This window comes from Berghia stephanieae, chromosome 1, assembly GCF_034508935.2.
Source record: "Berghia stephanieae isolate SIO BIC M18660-M18661 chromosome 1, UCSD_Bste_1.3, whole genome shotgun sequence".
In the NCBI taxonomy this organism is placed as follows: domain Eukaryota; kingdom Metazoa; phylum Mollusca; class Gastropoda; order Nudibranchia; family Aeolidiidae; genus Berghia; species Berghia stephanieae.
The window spans coordinates 70,827,671-70,843,265 of NC_088360.1; the positions used below are offsets into that span (position 1 = coordinate 70,827,671).

The window sequence follows — 15,595 nt, forward strand, 5'->3', positions numbered from 1 at the left end:
ATTTACCAAGCCACAGTCACAGAAACTAAAACAAACAAACAAGAAAAATATGTAGGACTAACAGAAAATAATTTCAAAACAAGATACAACCTCCACACCTCAACATTTAGAAATACTAACAAAAAAACATCCACAAAACTCAGCGAACATATTTGGAAATTAAAAGACAACAAAATAGACCACAACATTTCATGGAAAATTTTATCCAAAGCAACAGGATACACACCAACATCAAAACAATGTAGCTTATGCCTGGAAGAAAAATATACTATAATCAAACAACCTCATGAAGCCACACTCAACATGAAAAGTGAGATCTACGGAAGATGTCCCCATCGGCGTAAATTCCTGTTAAGCAACTTTAAACCGGAACCACTTCAAGAAACAACAACAGTCAACAAAACAACTCAGTCCTGACGATGGCAAATTAAGCCTGAAACATTAATGTAGACTGTCTCAAACATTGTGGTAAATATTTTAAATAATAATAATTCGCTCCATTACTGCATGTCGAGCACTTTTCGTACCATATTTGTATCAAACACAATTCAATATATATATATATATATATATATATATATATATATATATATATATATATATATATATATATATATATGTGTGTGTGTGTGTGTGTGTGTGTGTGTGTGTGTGTGTGTGTTGTATTTAACAACCCTGGGAAAACGGATCATTTCTTCAGAATAAGGCATTCATCTGAAACAGAAATTATCGATTTTATTTTGTTTTGATAGCACATTCGTTAATCATTTTTTTCGACCTTCCTCTCCAACCTATCAATAACCCTTTTTACGATAGGTCTCTTAATGCTTCAATAAATTAATATTTTCTCTTGTTGATCGCCAATATGAGATATACGTGCTGATTGTGCACAAATAAAATTCAAATGAGCTCTAGTACAGTACACTGATAAAAAGAATAAAAATAACAAAGCTACCTTGCAATCTCGGTTTCAGATTTTATTTTATTTTATTTATTTATTTTATTTTTTTAATAAGCCCCATATTTCGTTAAAAGTTTTGTGATCAATATAAAAATGAGACTTGGCAGTATACGGAAGTATAATTCGGTAGTAATTCTCCGCGAGCTTACAAATGTATTTTGATTACAATAACGCTTGCTAATTATATGAATAAGACGCGTATTGTTATTGATGAGGTAAAAGAAGGAAAATCTGGATTCCATCTATATTTAAAAGATCACAGAATAAGACGAGTTCATAATTATGGCATCACCAAGGAATTTACCCAATGGAAACCGTACGGTGCTCTTATTGGCTTACCAACCAGCGGCCTCGATGAGAAAAATATCCGCCATTTTGATGTTGGCTGGGAATCGCGTTACTATAGTAAACAAGCGCTGATCGGCCGTTCATGAAAACAAGTTGCTGCTCGCTCGTTTAACTCAAAATTATTCAAAACGATCTCTCTAAAATGATATAAATGTGACTTCTTAAGGTTTTCTTCACGGTCAAAACCACATAACATTCTATTAATGATTACGTCCGAGGCAAAAAGGAATATTGACAGGTCGACCGAGAGTTGAACTCGTGAGACGACAAACATCAATGCGAAGTGTAGCGAGAGTCAAGCTATTGTTTGTCTTGTCCTATTCTATATAGAGAAAAGGATAAATAGTATAGCCTCGTGTGTGAGTGGTTGCGTGTCATAGTCTTGTTTTTAAATTGTTTCTGTTGTTTATGTGTGTAGTGATGACTCTCTCACACTCAATTTCAATGCCGAAAGAGGAATTCCCGCACACAAGAAAGGGGAATTGGGGTGGTATTTGGCATACATATTGTATAGTATCTAGTTCTAAATAGATAACTGATTAGAATTATATTATGATATATAAACACAATGCCAAATACAATTCCGAAGTTTCCTTATTTCAAATGAAGTAAAGCTCCAAAACCTAATGGTAGTGATTGTAGTACTGAGTGTTAGTGAGGTGATGTGGTGTTGGTGGTGGTTGTAGTTGTAGTAGTAATAGTGATGATGATGTGGTGGTGGTGATGATTGTAGTTGTAGTAGTAGTGGTAGTGGTGATGATGTGGTGGTGGTTGTAGTAGTAGTGGTAATGGTAATGATATGGTGGTGGTGGTGGTTGTAGTAGTAGTGGTCGTGATGATGATGTGGTGGTGGTGTTTGTAGTAGTAGTGGTAATGATGCGGCTATGTGGTCTAGTAGTATGACACTCGCTTCCGGATCGGAAGGTCCTGGGTTCGAGCCTCGCGCTCGGCGCATAGTTGAGTCCTTGGAAAAGGCTCTTTACTCACATTCTCTCACCGTACTCAGGTGTAAAATGAGTACCTGGCCATTAACAGAGTTGTCTTTGTCCGAAAAATTGTAATATCGCCTAACAGGCGTCATGTCCCGTCCTACATGTTAAATGTTGACCAGGGACCCCTTGTAAAGCGCTTTGAGCACATTTAGTAGATATTGCACTATATAAAGCTCAATTTAAAAAAAAATATATTTCAATGATGATGATATGGTGGTGGTGGTTGCAGTAGTAGTAGTGGTAGTGATGATAATGTGGTGGTGGTTGTAGTTGTAGTAGTAGTGATAGTGATGATGATGTGGTGGTGGTGGTTGTAGTAGTAGTGGTAGTGATGATGATGTGGTTGTGGTGGTTGTAGTAGTAGTTGTAATGGTGATGATATGGTGGTAGTGGTGGTTGCAGTAGTAGTGGTAGTGATGACGATGTGGTTGTGGTGGTTGTAGTAGTAGTGGTAATGGTAATGATATGGTGGTAGTGGTGGTTGTAGTAGTAGTGGTAATGGTAATGATATGGTGGTGGTTGTAGTAGTAGTGGTCGTGATGACGATGTGGTTGTGGTGGTTGTAGTAGTAGTGGTAGTGATGCTATTGTGGTGGTGGTTGTAGTAGTTGAGGTAGTGATGTGGTGGTGGTTGTAGTAGTAGTGGTGGTAGTAGTGGTAATGATGATGATATGGTGGTGGTGGTTGCAGTAGTAGTGGTAGTGGTAGTGATGACGATGTGGTTGTGGTGATTGTAGTAGTGGTAGTGATGATGATGTGCTGGTGGTGGTGTAGTAGTAGTGGTTGTGATAATGATGTGGGGCTGGTGGTTGTAGTAGTAGTGTTAGTGATGATATTGTGGTGGTGGTTGTCGTAGTAGATGATGTGGTGGTTGGAAAACACATTACAGGTTATTATAATACATGATTACACACATTCTCTAACTTCATTTTTTGACAGCTTCGTTGTGCCATAAATATACGCAACAGTTCTGAAACATTTTATTGTGGATTTTGAAATTGTTTGTTCTGTTTCTTGTGTCGTTATGTTGACATAGATACCGAATGAATGGTAATTACTACATTCTCAGCCAACAACAAAATGGCGCTGAATGCTTTCATTGGTGGACACTTTTTAGGCTTCGTACGTATTCTCATTCGTTTAATTCTATGGGCATCACAAATGATGCTTCTGGGTAATCCTGAAAGAGAGACCAGATCGAGATGCGGTTTTCTTTTGCCACCTTACATATAGACAAGTCTGGTTCATTTTTCGTAAATGCAATAATAATAATAATAATAATAATAATAATATAATAATAATAATAATAATAATAATAATAATAATAATAATAATAATAATAATAATAATAATAATAATAATAATAATAATATAAAAGTAAGTAAATGGAATTTCCATTATCCTTTTCAGTCCAGGTTATAATATACTATATCATTGTTAATACCGTGCCCGTTAAATCCGTGTTCCACTGCATTTCAAGAGGCGAAGACTGAGTAGAGTTGTTGCGCTAATCACCTCATATCGGTCTTTGTCTATTCAACTCTTTGACGATATAGAGGCGAATTTGCTTTAATAATTAATGTGTCATCATACCATTGCCATCTTTTTATAACGTTCATTGCTATACCACACCTACTTAGCATTTGCAACTTCCATCGTGGTCCTGCTAAAACATTTCTATATTGTTTCATTTCAGAACATTTGGTTGAAAATGCTCTTTGATGACTGACTTCTTAAGAAAAAAAGTAACAGCAACTACAAAAAAGAAAACATAGACAGAATAAGCTCTTTTTGACAAATAGCATAATCAGAATGTCTTCAGAAAAAGGCCAGGAAATCATTAAAGGGAAAGGCTGTGCATCCACCTTCAATAATCAAATCCCACGCCTCAATAAGGAGCACGATTTCTTGAACGAGAACTATTCAAAAGAGACAAACATTGCTAGAATACTAGTGATAATAACAGCTATCCTGGGGTTCTTGTACAGAAGCACAATTCAAATTTTTATTGATGATCTTTGGGCATATTTACGACAGGACACGTTTTTTCAATCGGCCCACTACGAAACTGTCTACGTCACAGTCGTCTACACAATTCTAATGATTGTCTACCCGTATGCCATGCATCACATTCCATACTTCCAACGCTTTAAGATTTCCAAGGAAGTAAAATATGTTCATCAAACTTTCGGGAGAATGGGGACTGATCTAGTGTTTCATCTTAGTCCACTTCTCATAGCTGACATTCTTATCATAAAAAGATATCCAGGCGTCCCTTACTCTGAAATCGCCATTAGACAACAAGCTTGGATCGTCAGAACCAGACCCTTGCCACAGGAACCCCCCGAGTTCATCACTTTATGCCTACATACTGCAGGGAGTGTTTTCCTTTTTGATTTGTTTTTCACCATCGTACATTACTCTATGCACCGAAATAGATTTTTATATAAATACTTTCATGCCCAACACCATAATCACGAAGTTGTTCATGCACATGTTACCAACCAACTATCAGTGGTTGAGAGGGGACTACAAGTTATTTCTGCAAATTACGCTTTGAAAGCCTTCGGATGTCACCCACTAACACGTTTGGTATTCGTACCAATTTTCCTGTGGCTTCTTATTGAAAACCATTCAGGAATTGATCTGCCATGGGCGCCGCATCGTGTATTACCAAAAAACATAATGGGCGGTCCGGCTAAACACTATGACCATCACACACAAGGATACGGGAACTATCAACCTTTTTTCTCTTATCTTGATAATTGGTTAGAGAAGAAGCAGCACAAGTAAAGGATTGAAAAGTAGCGAATATTGGTTCCATCGAGCTTGTGTTTGGTCACATTGAGTTCATATCCACTGGCGGTTTTGTGCCGCCATCTATTTTCCACATAATGTATCCTATAGACAATGAATCTCAATCTCGAACTTTTTATTAAATCATAAATTTTGAATTCATTTCTTTCGTTGGTTACCTCCTATGTACATCTGATTTCCGCACGATCGGATTCTAGCACGTTTAAAAAAAATTTTTTTTTTGGGCTTCTCCCGAGATCGTTTTAAAATCCAGCGAGTACTGCGGCGATCAACCCTAAGGTCCTTTTTGTACTTTAATTTGTTGCGCCAACAAATATACATCCACGTACATGCATATTAATATTTTTGTTCAACTGATAATTTATATTTCAAAATGCCGTAAAACTGATTATCACAAGTTCTAGAGATATATTTTTATTCACCCCTCAATAACATTTTCTTCTCCAAGAAAGGATTTCAGTGGATTTTTAGTATGATTATCAGCATAAAATATGCAACGAAAATATGTTAAATTCAGTTTGGTACCAATTTCTACCCGATTACCCAATTTATTATTATTAGTATTATTCTTTTTGAATTATCTCATCTATTGGACTAATTACAGGACATTATTCTAACCCAGGAGTAGTACATATAATATGTCTTCTCCTGACTTGTGTTGCTTGGCATTCAATCCGACGCTGACAAGAGTTCCAAGCAAGTGAATTGACAGAGGAACAAAAATTACTTAATTTTTTAAATAGGCTAGTTAAGTTGCAGCATCTAATCTCGTCTCTTACCCTCACGACCAGCGTGATTAAGAGAATAATTTCGTAATGAATATTTGTTTATATATACAAAAAATGACATCTGACCTTGGTGTCATAGGTAACAGGCCTGTGTAATTAACTATAGCTTACAGGCAATAGTTCCTCCTATTATCAAGCAGTGCCCTTTTTCCCCAATTGACTGATTGAGAACATTTATAGATAAAGGATATTGGAGGAGGTGATTGGTTACTTGAATTATATAATTGGCTCATATTCTAATAAAAGATACATTTTTTTGGTCATACTATTCATTATTCATGTTTACTATCTACTTTTCTTCTCAACGACAATAGCGTTTGTGGATTTCTCTGGAAAAGGTTTATTTTAATAGTGTCTTTATAAAAGTGTACAGCATACTGTGGTTATACCTTACTGTCGAGTCCGTTGCATGATTGGAGGAGAAGGGGGGGGGGGGGGGGGGGGGGGGGGGAGGAGGAGAGAGAGAGATTTTTTTTTTGTTTGTTTGTTGCTTTAGGTCTCTTCCAACACAATTGAGGTTATATGAGAGACCGCTGAAACAAAAAAAACAAGCAATCTAACAAAAATAGTACAAATGTAAATCAAAATCATAACCTAAAGATATCATAAGCTAAATTATAAATAACCAAGACAAACAGGCAGAAGATTTACAGAAAAAAAAATATCCCCTGTCAAAAATACAATCACAAACCAAAGAAGCAGGATAGGCTAGTAAAGAGAAGAAGAAACGACATCACTATCGGATCGTACACCCATGCGAACATCATAGGTATATGATTCAAGGGTGATGCTCCCATCCAACCACCCGCAGAGAGAGAGAGGGAGAGAGAGAAGTAATTTATTTCACAAATATTATTACAGTATAAATAGGAAGATGCAACAATGAGATGGTTGGTTCAAGTCTCAATTACAAGTACAAGGCCCGTTCTCATGAACGAGGACTAGATTTCGAAATTTACTAGTCTAGAAAATGACTAGCTAGTCTTAAGCCCAAGTGAAATAAGCGTCTAAAAAATCGGATTTCATGAACGCTTTCTAGTTTCGGACTAGCTAGTATCATGCCTAAAAATGGGCACTGTACTGTAAGGACGGTGACTAATTCGACTATTTTGTGCGGGCAACATCACCTCCCTACTACATGAAGACAGGTTAAGATATACCAACTTTCATACTTACAACGCAAAAGATTTTCAAAGAGGAAATTAGCAACACACGTGATATTGACTGTCCACTGTTATATTCTATATTTAGAACAAAGGCAGTTTCATTGCGAACATCCAGATTGAAATTCAAAGAAATTGAACCAAAAAACAAACAAACAAACAAACAAACAAAAAACAAATATTTACACAAAAGATAAAATGTGTTCTGATTAATCACATTATTTCAGTCAATTGCAGTGTCAACAGAATCACTTTTGTCTCCACCACTATACTTTCAAATCATTTTTTGTTTTGTTTGTTCTTTGATGCAAACCTTTTGATTTCAGAGTCTTTCATTCAGTTTCACTCTCAACTCACCGAGCTGATAGATTGTTGTTTTTTTACTCACAAAAATGTGTACTTTCGACGACCTGCACTTATCTTATCGTTTTTTTAAAGCCAGTGTCAATGGCAACAGGACACCTTTTGCCTCAGTCATTCGTAACCGACGTATTTTTTTTTCCTAATCGAAACGCACTCAATGCTATGACGTATCTTAGGTACTAGTCTCAGTCTAAGCTTGTGAAGTCCTGCCTCAGCAAATGACTAAAACTTGGCCAACCTAAGTCCGAAGGTGCCGTGATTTTAGTCCCGGACTTGCTTAATCAGCTCAAATGAAATCCGATTTTTTCAAGTCACTGACTAAAGTCAGGGACTAAGCGCTAGTCCGCATTCATCAAAACGGCCCCTGGATAGAGACCTAAAACGCCTTCAAAATAACAAAGAATTAAAATCAAAGGAAGACCTTCTGAAATTGCATCCACAGCAAAAAACAGTGAACTGTAGAAGTAATTGATTAGAGAGGCAGCCGAGACGCTCCAATCGGATGATTAGGAAGTGAAAGGCCCTGAGTCAGTCAGTAAGTCATATATATATATATATATGTGTGTAAGAGAGAGAGAGAGAGAGAGAGAGAGAGAGAGAGAGAGAGAGAGAGAGAGAGAGAGAGAGAGAGAGAGAGAGATGAACAGAAGAGGGGTGAGAATTGGCAAAGAGTTCAAGGTCACCAGTACAGGCTAAATAAGTATGAGGCTTAGGAAGGCATAATTTAGAGTCAGGAAGACATAATTTAGAGTCCTGATAGCTCAGCACTGCCTAATCTGACATGGCGGTTTTTTCCCCCCAAAAAAATCCCAAATTTTGCAAGCTAAAAACAGCAAAATTTGCGGTTAATTTTCCTAAAAACCCATAATTAGTTCATGAAAGAGAGGTATTTGTTTGTTTTTAAGGGTTTCACTGCGCTTGCAACAAATGTAAGGTCATATCAGCACCAGTCAAAAAGAAGAAAATGGGATAGTAAAAAGAAACTACACGTCTACTCTTGATTAATTATCTTTCACGTTCTACACGAGCTATCAATCAAGTTAAGATAAAAGAAAATCGTCTTTTTTTTATTTTGCCTTTAAAAAAAAATATTATGTATTTTTAAAATTAATTCTTTCTTTGCAAAATCTCGAAAATTTGCAAATAATTGACCAAATTTTTTTTTTTTTAAATGCAGATTTTGCGGCCGCAATGCAAATCAGTGATATTTTGCGGCCGCAGGCGATGCAAAAAACTACAATGCCAGCCTAATATACAAAGGGAGCAACAGCATTTCCGTGTGCAGCCAATGTTTTTTCTAACCCTGTCTGTCCCCCAAGAAGTGATTGGGTGGGTTTGTTTGATCTGATAGAAGTTGCGTTAGCTTTAAGATATGACAGTGCTATCCAAAGGGTAGCAAATAATTTTACTATTTCAACCCTACAGAAAAAAAACAAAGGCAACAGAAAAAGAAAACAAACTCCGGCTAAATTTCCCCTGTGGTACAGAAGGGCTACTAGATATAACTGCTTCTTCCCGGACTGTATATGTTTTTGTTTTTTTAAAGGGTTTAACAGCGCTTGCAATATATTAAGGTCATATCAGCGCCCGTAAAAAGTAAGAAAATGGGAGAGTCCAAAAACTTCTAGAATTACAATTAAAGCACCCAAGAAAAGGGAGACAAATGGGAATTGATTCAAATTGGCAGCAGATGTAGATTCCAATGGTATACTTAGTTTGAGATCACCTAAAAGATTCATCTAGACACCAACACTCTCTCAATAAGAGAAATACACTCAAATGTTTACAAGATATGTTTTTAAAAAAAAAAAAAAAATATATATATATAACTACATAACAACAGAGAGATGATTTACAAGGAAAAAATCACCTCCTAAAGTTTATACTATACATTTGACTACTTCCTCTCTCAGCTAAGGACTTCTACAAGGGCCAGGACTAAACCAAGTAATCCAATTCCAAGACAAAGACAGAAATCAACTCAGAAAAAAAATCTAGGGGTATAGAAAACACAACAAGCCTAGTTGTGATAGGGTTTTGGATTTTTATTGGTACAAAAATTATTAACAGTAAATTGCACATACATGGCAATGCAGACAAAACAAATTTGGCGTGACATCAGCCAACCCCAAGGCCACACAAGACGGACCCTATCTATCTGAGTAGAAAACAGAACTTGGGCATGTATGACATGGATGATGTCCACTGTTGCTCTATTTTTTTAATTTTTTTTGTCATAAGAAAATAGTTGAAGGCAACTGCAAAGCCGTAGATTTCTGAATATCAGTTCATTCAAACAAAATAACTTAAATTAACATAAGTGCTATTTTAACAAAAAAACAATACTAATGAATGTAGGTAGAATCTTGTTACAAAACTTTATTTACATCGTGTCCAAATATAAATGAAAAGTACAAAATCTATGTAACACGGATGTACATTCATCGATTATTTATCATGAATTACTCCTTGACTCACGATAGAAATCAGATCAAACATTCTTTAAAATGACATTCTCACTGGCATTTTTTCTAAATCATTAAAATAAAGACATGTTTTGATACGTGCATAATGACCATAACTGTCATTTAATTTACACATCTCAACATTTCCCCACAATCAATATAAAACTAAAATAGTGTGTCTGATTTTCATACATCAGGTAATTTATATTACTACAGTAACAAGCATAAAATCAATTAAATACATGACAAATTTTCTGGATTCACATCATACACTAGATTCTGGAGGGGTGAGATTCTCTGTTGTTATCTGCTTGTCTTTTAAAAAACGGGACTCAACTCGAACCTTAAAGAAAAAGAGGTTATAAATTCATCAATCAAATGGGTTCTTATTATAATGCTGCACACGGACAAAACCAGGAAAAAAAAATAAAAATTGATTGATAGGACCTTGCTAAAGGGGCCAAAATATCTCAAACTTGATATTGGAGAGTTGGCCATTTTAATCAATCGATATTTAAAGTAAAAGTTCTCAGCTAAAATGAAAATATGTGTTTTGCAAAGACTATAGTTGAATAAGATCTATCACTAAAAATTGAATCTTATACTTATAATCTTTTTTTCTGTTCTCAAAGTCTTTAAAAAGAAAATATGTTCATGATGATGAAAGCCAACAGAAGAATGGTGCCACACATTGCATTGCGAGATGGTTTTTGCTTTGAAGTTGATTAATGAGGGTAGAGGATGAAATTAAAAAATAACTTGAAAGCAAATGAGAAGTCTTGAATGTAAAAATTGATGAATACCGTGGATCACAGTCACAGAGTTGACAATGTTGACGGATGTGAAGTTCACATGTTTTATCCCAGGTCCCCTTGAATCCTATATTAGGTTTGTCTTCAAAAATTCACACATGATCTCTCGACACGTTCCTTACAATTATTTATGTTAGCACCATAATCAGTCCGTCTTCTTGCAATGTTTTCTTTTCCCCGAGATATGGGTGTCATTTCATTGCCACACATTGGCAGGTACACACACACACACACACACACACACACACACACACACACACACACACACACATGCATGTAGACCCCATTTAACTTATTATAATATTTGGATACATGATTATAATAAATAAATGAATCGATAAACTTTTTTCATTATAGGAAAATTGGGCTTTCAAATGTGAAATTCAGGAATGAATATTTGAATTATAAAATATTATTTTCACATCAATAATAAAACAGTAAAATCAATAAATGACATAAAAATTAATATAATGTATGATACATGTGGTGTATTGATCACGTAAAAGAGATATTGCTAGTAAAAGTATAAACTAGATAAAAAATAGTAGCCTTATAAATAAATATTTTAAATCAATAATAATTAAAGGCAATATTGTATTTTAAAAGTTGGGAAAATTTTTATCCTAAAAATACAGTTGCTTCTGAAAGACACTATAGAGGTATTCTTGGTATCACATGATTATAAAGTCTGATGCCAGTAGGAAGAATAGACTGCCAAGTTCTTGCTCTTCATACCAAAAGATAACACCCAACGTTTTTGTTTTTTTACATTGGTTGGGCAGTTATTTTACTATAGAACAACGATCATTGAATCTTTATTTTTCAATTCTAATGACCTTCTAATAAACGAGGGTTGCTCAATATAAGCTCTTTGATACTAACACAATCAGTTTAACAAGTAAGAATTCAATTTTAAATATATATAGTAACTTATTTCCAGTCAAACAATATACATTATAATTATATACCAACATGATTGAATTGTAAAATACTTACCTCCTGATGGTTTATTGTGTGGTAGTCTTGAATGATCTTATCTTTAAATCCCTCTGGACCCCTCATGTGTACAAAGCCATATCCTTTGTTAAAACCACTCTTGGTATCCTATTTTTGAAACAATAAAATCAAGACAAAGCACACAATAAAGACTATGACTCACATCTTTTGTTTTGAGTAATTTATCTGATCAATGTTTTTAAAAGTGTTAAAAACGTACACCTACACACACACACACACACACTCTCTCTCTCTCTCTCTAGTATATGACTTCAATAAATAATGATATATTATACATAGAGAAGTCTTTCAGGGCCATAAAGCCATTACAGCCGAAATTTATCCCAGTTTTTTATTGTATTAAATGGATGTTAACAATTACTTGCTACCTTTGGTCAGGATGCTGGTCTGTCATATAGTCATATACAAAGCTTTCTGTCATATCTAATAGATTTAGCGATCCAATCACTGCTGATTGGACAGGGGGAACTCAGGAAATGTGTGCTAAATGCCATTTCTAAGGGCATACCAAGAAGAATTACCTTGACTTGAACCTTGGCTCTGGTTTAAATAGTGTTGCGGGTCCAATCCTTTACTTTTACACCACAGCAACACACAATTCAATGTATAAAAGAGAGGAAAAAAAGACTAACCATAGGTATTTGAACGCTCAATATCGCTCCATATTTGGAAAAGTGTGTTCTTAGGTCACCTAAAAAGGAAAAACATTATCAAAAAACAGTGAGTCTAGTACATCTATAATGTATGTTTCTGAGTAAAGTAACTAATAATAATAAACATAAAAGTCATTTACAATTTATTTTTTAAAAATACGCTTCATTAATTTTCTCATATGGAAACTAAATTCTCATGTAAAGAATTTCCAATAAAGACAAACAAATAAAAAGCCCAAAAACACTACACATGTATCTTCTAATAGTCTGGAAGATGATTTCTTTTTTTCCTTTTTTTCCCCGATAAAATTGGAAGTGTCTAGGGGGACCAAGATTTTGGTCTCCCTAGCCAAAGTGCCTCGTTTTGGCTAGGGAGACCAAGATTTTGGTCTCCTGACGTAAAAAAGGATTTTCGTTTATAGAACTGTTTTTTTATGTTGAAGAGGCGAGTTTTTTCTTCTATTTATTTATTGCTTGCCTGTTTTTGTTGTTGCTGTTTTTGCTTTTATCATTTAAGGGGGGGTTGGCTCTTTATAATCACGCCAAAAAATGTCAGAAGAGAGATTGCAAGTTATCGAGCCGGTCGCCCACACAAAATTTAATAATTTTTTTATTAACAATATTTTTAGATTTCTGATAGGTTAACGGTGTATTCATTTATAGAAACTGTTCCTTCATGTTGTGGATTGGTTGTTTTTTTGTTTGTTAAAATTTTATTTATTTCTTTTTTATATATTGGTTTGTTTGTTTTTAGGCCTTGTAGCTAACATTATTATCATACCCCCACCCCATAAGATATTTATTTTTGTCCTCTTCTTTTTTAAATTCAATTTTGGCAAGATAGACCGTGCTTTTGGCCTCCCGAGTAAAGCCGTGTTTTCATTTATGGAGTTATCGGTGGCTTTTTCTTTTTTGATCTCGTATCACGGTCTCTCTTGCACCCAACATCTCGGTTGTTTGTGGATCGCCCCCCCCCCCCCCACCACCACCGTTTAATAATTTTCTCTCCGCATGCATTGTTATCTAATATTAAATAACAAGACTGATTTTCGTAATATTGTGATTTTTATATAACTTTGGTATAACGGACGTAGTCTCTTTAAGCAATAGAGCATTAAAATCAACAGCAACAAAACTTGACGGTAATTATCTCAAGGTTTTGTTCTTGTTGCTTGTACGAATATCTCTGATTTCCATTTCGTATTCAAATAGCGTCACGATTTTTTCCGTTTAAAAGAAATTCTCTCACCATAATATTTGGTCCCGCGGTTTTATACATTTTAAAAATTAAAAATATTCATTAAGGTTAGGTGAATATGCATTTAAAAAAAAAAAAAGAAAATAATATGCAGGCTTCAATAATATGAAATAAACAATTCAGACTCAACGTACAACTAAATTCTGTGAACAGAGAAACATCCCCCCACCCCCACCCATCTTTTTTTCTTCTTTTCTTCTCTTCATTGACTTTAGTGAAAAACCTCTTCTCAAACGAACTTATCTCAGATCCAACGAACCAGTAGTATAGGCAGACTCACTTTTAATTTTTTTAAACGTCCCTGTTTTCTACTGAGACATTCAGTTGAACAAAGATCTGCTGTCAGCATCAGCTCACAAGAAACAGAGACGACGATAGAGTGGAGACTACCTCAGGCCTCATCCTACCATGTGTTAGAGGTGGGGCAGGGTCAGTGTCATTTAATATTAGATAATAGTGAATGCGGAGCTCTGTTCTAGGTACGGGGGGGGGGGGGGGGGGGGGGGGGGGGGGTGGTAACCCACAAACGACCAAGGTGTTTGATGCAGGGGAGACCAAAATACGAGATCAAAGAGAAAAAGCCGCCGCACTTGGATGGTGTTTTTAAAACTATCCTATTTTCTTCCTTTTTACTTTTTACAGACACTGATGCGACCTAAATGTGTTGCAAGCGCCATAAAACCCTTTACAAACAAAAGCTTTGTATTCGTCGTTGTACTGCATTGTACTCAACAGTAAGTTACCTCCCCCCCCCCCCCCCCCCCCCCCCCCCCCCCCCCCAGAAAAGTAACCGGATTTTTGTAACTACATACATAGAGAGAATTGAAGAACAAAAAGAAAATTCAAATACTTTTTGTGTTGGGCGGCTGATAACTCTCTCTCTCTCTCTAAAAACAAATAAACAAACAAAAACAAAAAAACAACAAACAAACAAACAAAAAAAAAAACAACAAAAACTGCCCTTCTCAACATCATAACAGTACAAGAAACAGTTCCATGTTTTTGAGTCTGAAGACCAAAATCGTGTTTTCCTAGCAAAGATCTAAAAATATTGTTAAAAAATAAAAGTTAAATTTTGTGTGGGCGACCGGCCGATAACTTGCAATCTCTTCTCTGACATTTTTTTGTGTGGGTGGGAAGGGGGGGCGCAGGATTATTACCTAAAAAATAACCACCCCCCCCCCCCCCCCAAAAAAAAAAAAAAAAAAGAAAAGAAAGAAAGAACAGCAATAAAAACAAACAGGCAAGCAATGAATAAACAGAAGTAAAAACTCGCCTCTTTAACATAAAGAAACAGTTCCATAAAAGAAAATACAGTTTTAGTTTTACGCCGGGGGCCAAAATCTTGGTCTCCCTAGCCAAAACGGCTCGTTTTGGCTAGGGAGACCAAGTTTTTGGTCTCCCTAGCCAAAATCGACCAATAGCCTCTACCAATAAAATTACTCTAAATATGGTTATATAAAAAAATAATTAAACCCCTCTATGCAGCATTGCAACATAGTTTGATGCTGTCTCCTTGACAATCCTTGAAGGAAAATAAACGATCCATCAAACATTTGATGTCAAAAGGAGACGGGAGAGTGAGTGCTTTTACTAATCTAAACTTCTTTTGACGGTAAGCGGTAAGTTTTTTATTTATTTTTCTGTCCAAACGAATGATTTGTCCTGGTATAGAAGCTAAGTATTGGTAACACCGGCGCAGCTCTCTAGTTAGAGTTAGTGGTACCACGGTGGCCCCACTCACTATTCGCAGTAAGTGCACTTCGAAAAGTTTTATACATCTATTCTGGTCTTTACCGCTGTGAAATGCGTACCCTTTATACACGTCCAGCTTAGATTGAGAACAACAAAAGCCTCCCTTGTAAATCGGGCCATAATGAGTACAAAATAAGCAGTTGTATTTCAAGGTGAGATAAGTGATAGCAAAATGCTGTTTGACAGTTCGACATCAAAATCGAA

At 35.6% G+C, this 15,595-nt stretch overlaps 2 protein-coding genes across 5 annotated transcripts in view; one reads left to right on the forward strand and one right to left on the reverse strand.

The window, feature by feature from the left end:
- Nucleotides 1-6,173, forward strand: part of LOC144980954 (cholesterol 25-hydroxylase-like) — a 10,448-nt gene extending 4,275 nt beyond the window's left edge. For all 4 annotated transcript variants that reach the window (XM_078928983.1, XM_078928955.1, XM_078928965.1 and 1 more), the window contains exon 2: nt 3,997-6,173. In XM_078928983.1, the coding sequence (XP_078785109.1) occupies nt 4,113-5,093 (981 nt within the window). In that variant the 5' untranslated portion in view covers nt 3,997-4,112 and the 3' untranslated portion in view covers nt 5,094-6,173. The remainder of the gene's footprint in view (nt 1-3,996) is intronic.
- Nucleotides 6,174-9,784: 3,611 nt separating this feature from the next.
- Nucleotides 9,785-15,590, reverse strand: LOC144980969 (SRA stem-loop-interacting RNA-binding protein, mitochondrial-like). Its single transcript, XM_078928997.1, has 4 exons — nt 15,451-15,590; nt 12,358-12,416; nt 11,705-11,812; nt 9,785-10,239 (listed from the first exon to the last, which is right to left on the reverse strand). The coding sequence occupies exons 1-4, from the start codon at nt 15,509-15,511 to the stop codon at nt 10,162-10,164; spliced, it is 306 nt and encodes a 101-aa protein (XP_078785123.1). The 5' UTR covers nt 15,512-15,590; the 3' UTR covers nt 9,785-10,161.
- Between the last annotated feature and the right edge of the window lie 5 nt (nt 15,591-15,595).

Coding starts and splice junctions, on each gene's coding strand:
- LOC144980969 (XM_078928997.1), bottom strand. CDS start 15,511: ATGGCCCGATTTACAAGGGAGGCTTTTGTTGTTCTCAATCTAAGCTGG. Junction 12,417..15,450: donor AAGCTGGACGTGTATAAAGG/GTACGCATTTCA, acceptor TTTCCTTTTTAG/GTGACCTAAGAACACACTTT. Junction 10,240..11,704: donor ACACAATAAACCATCAGGAG/GTAAGTATTTTA, acceptor TTTTTCTTTAAG/GTTCGAGTTGAGTCCCGTTT.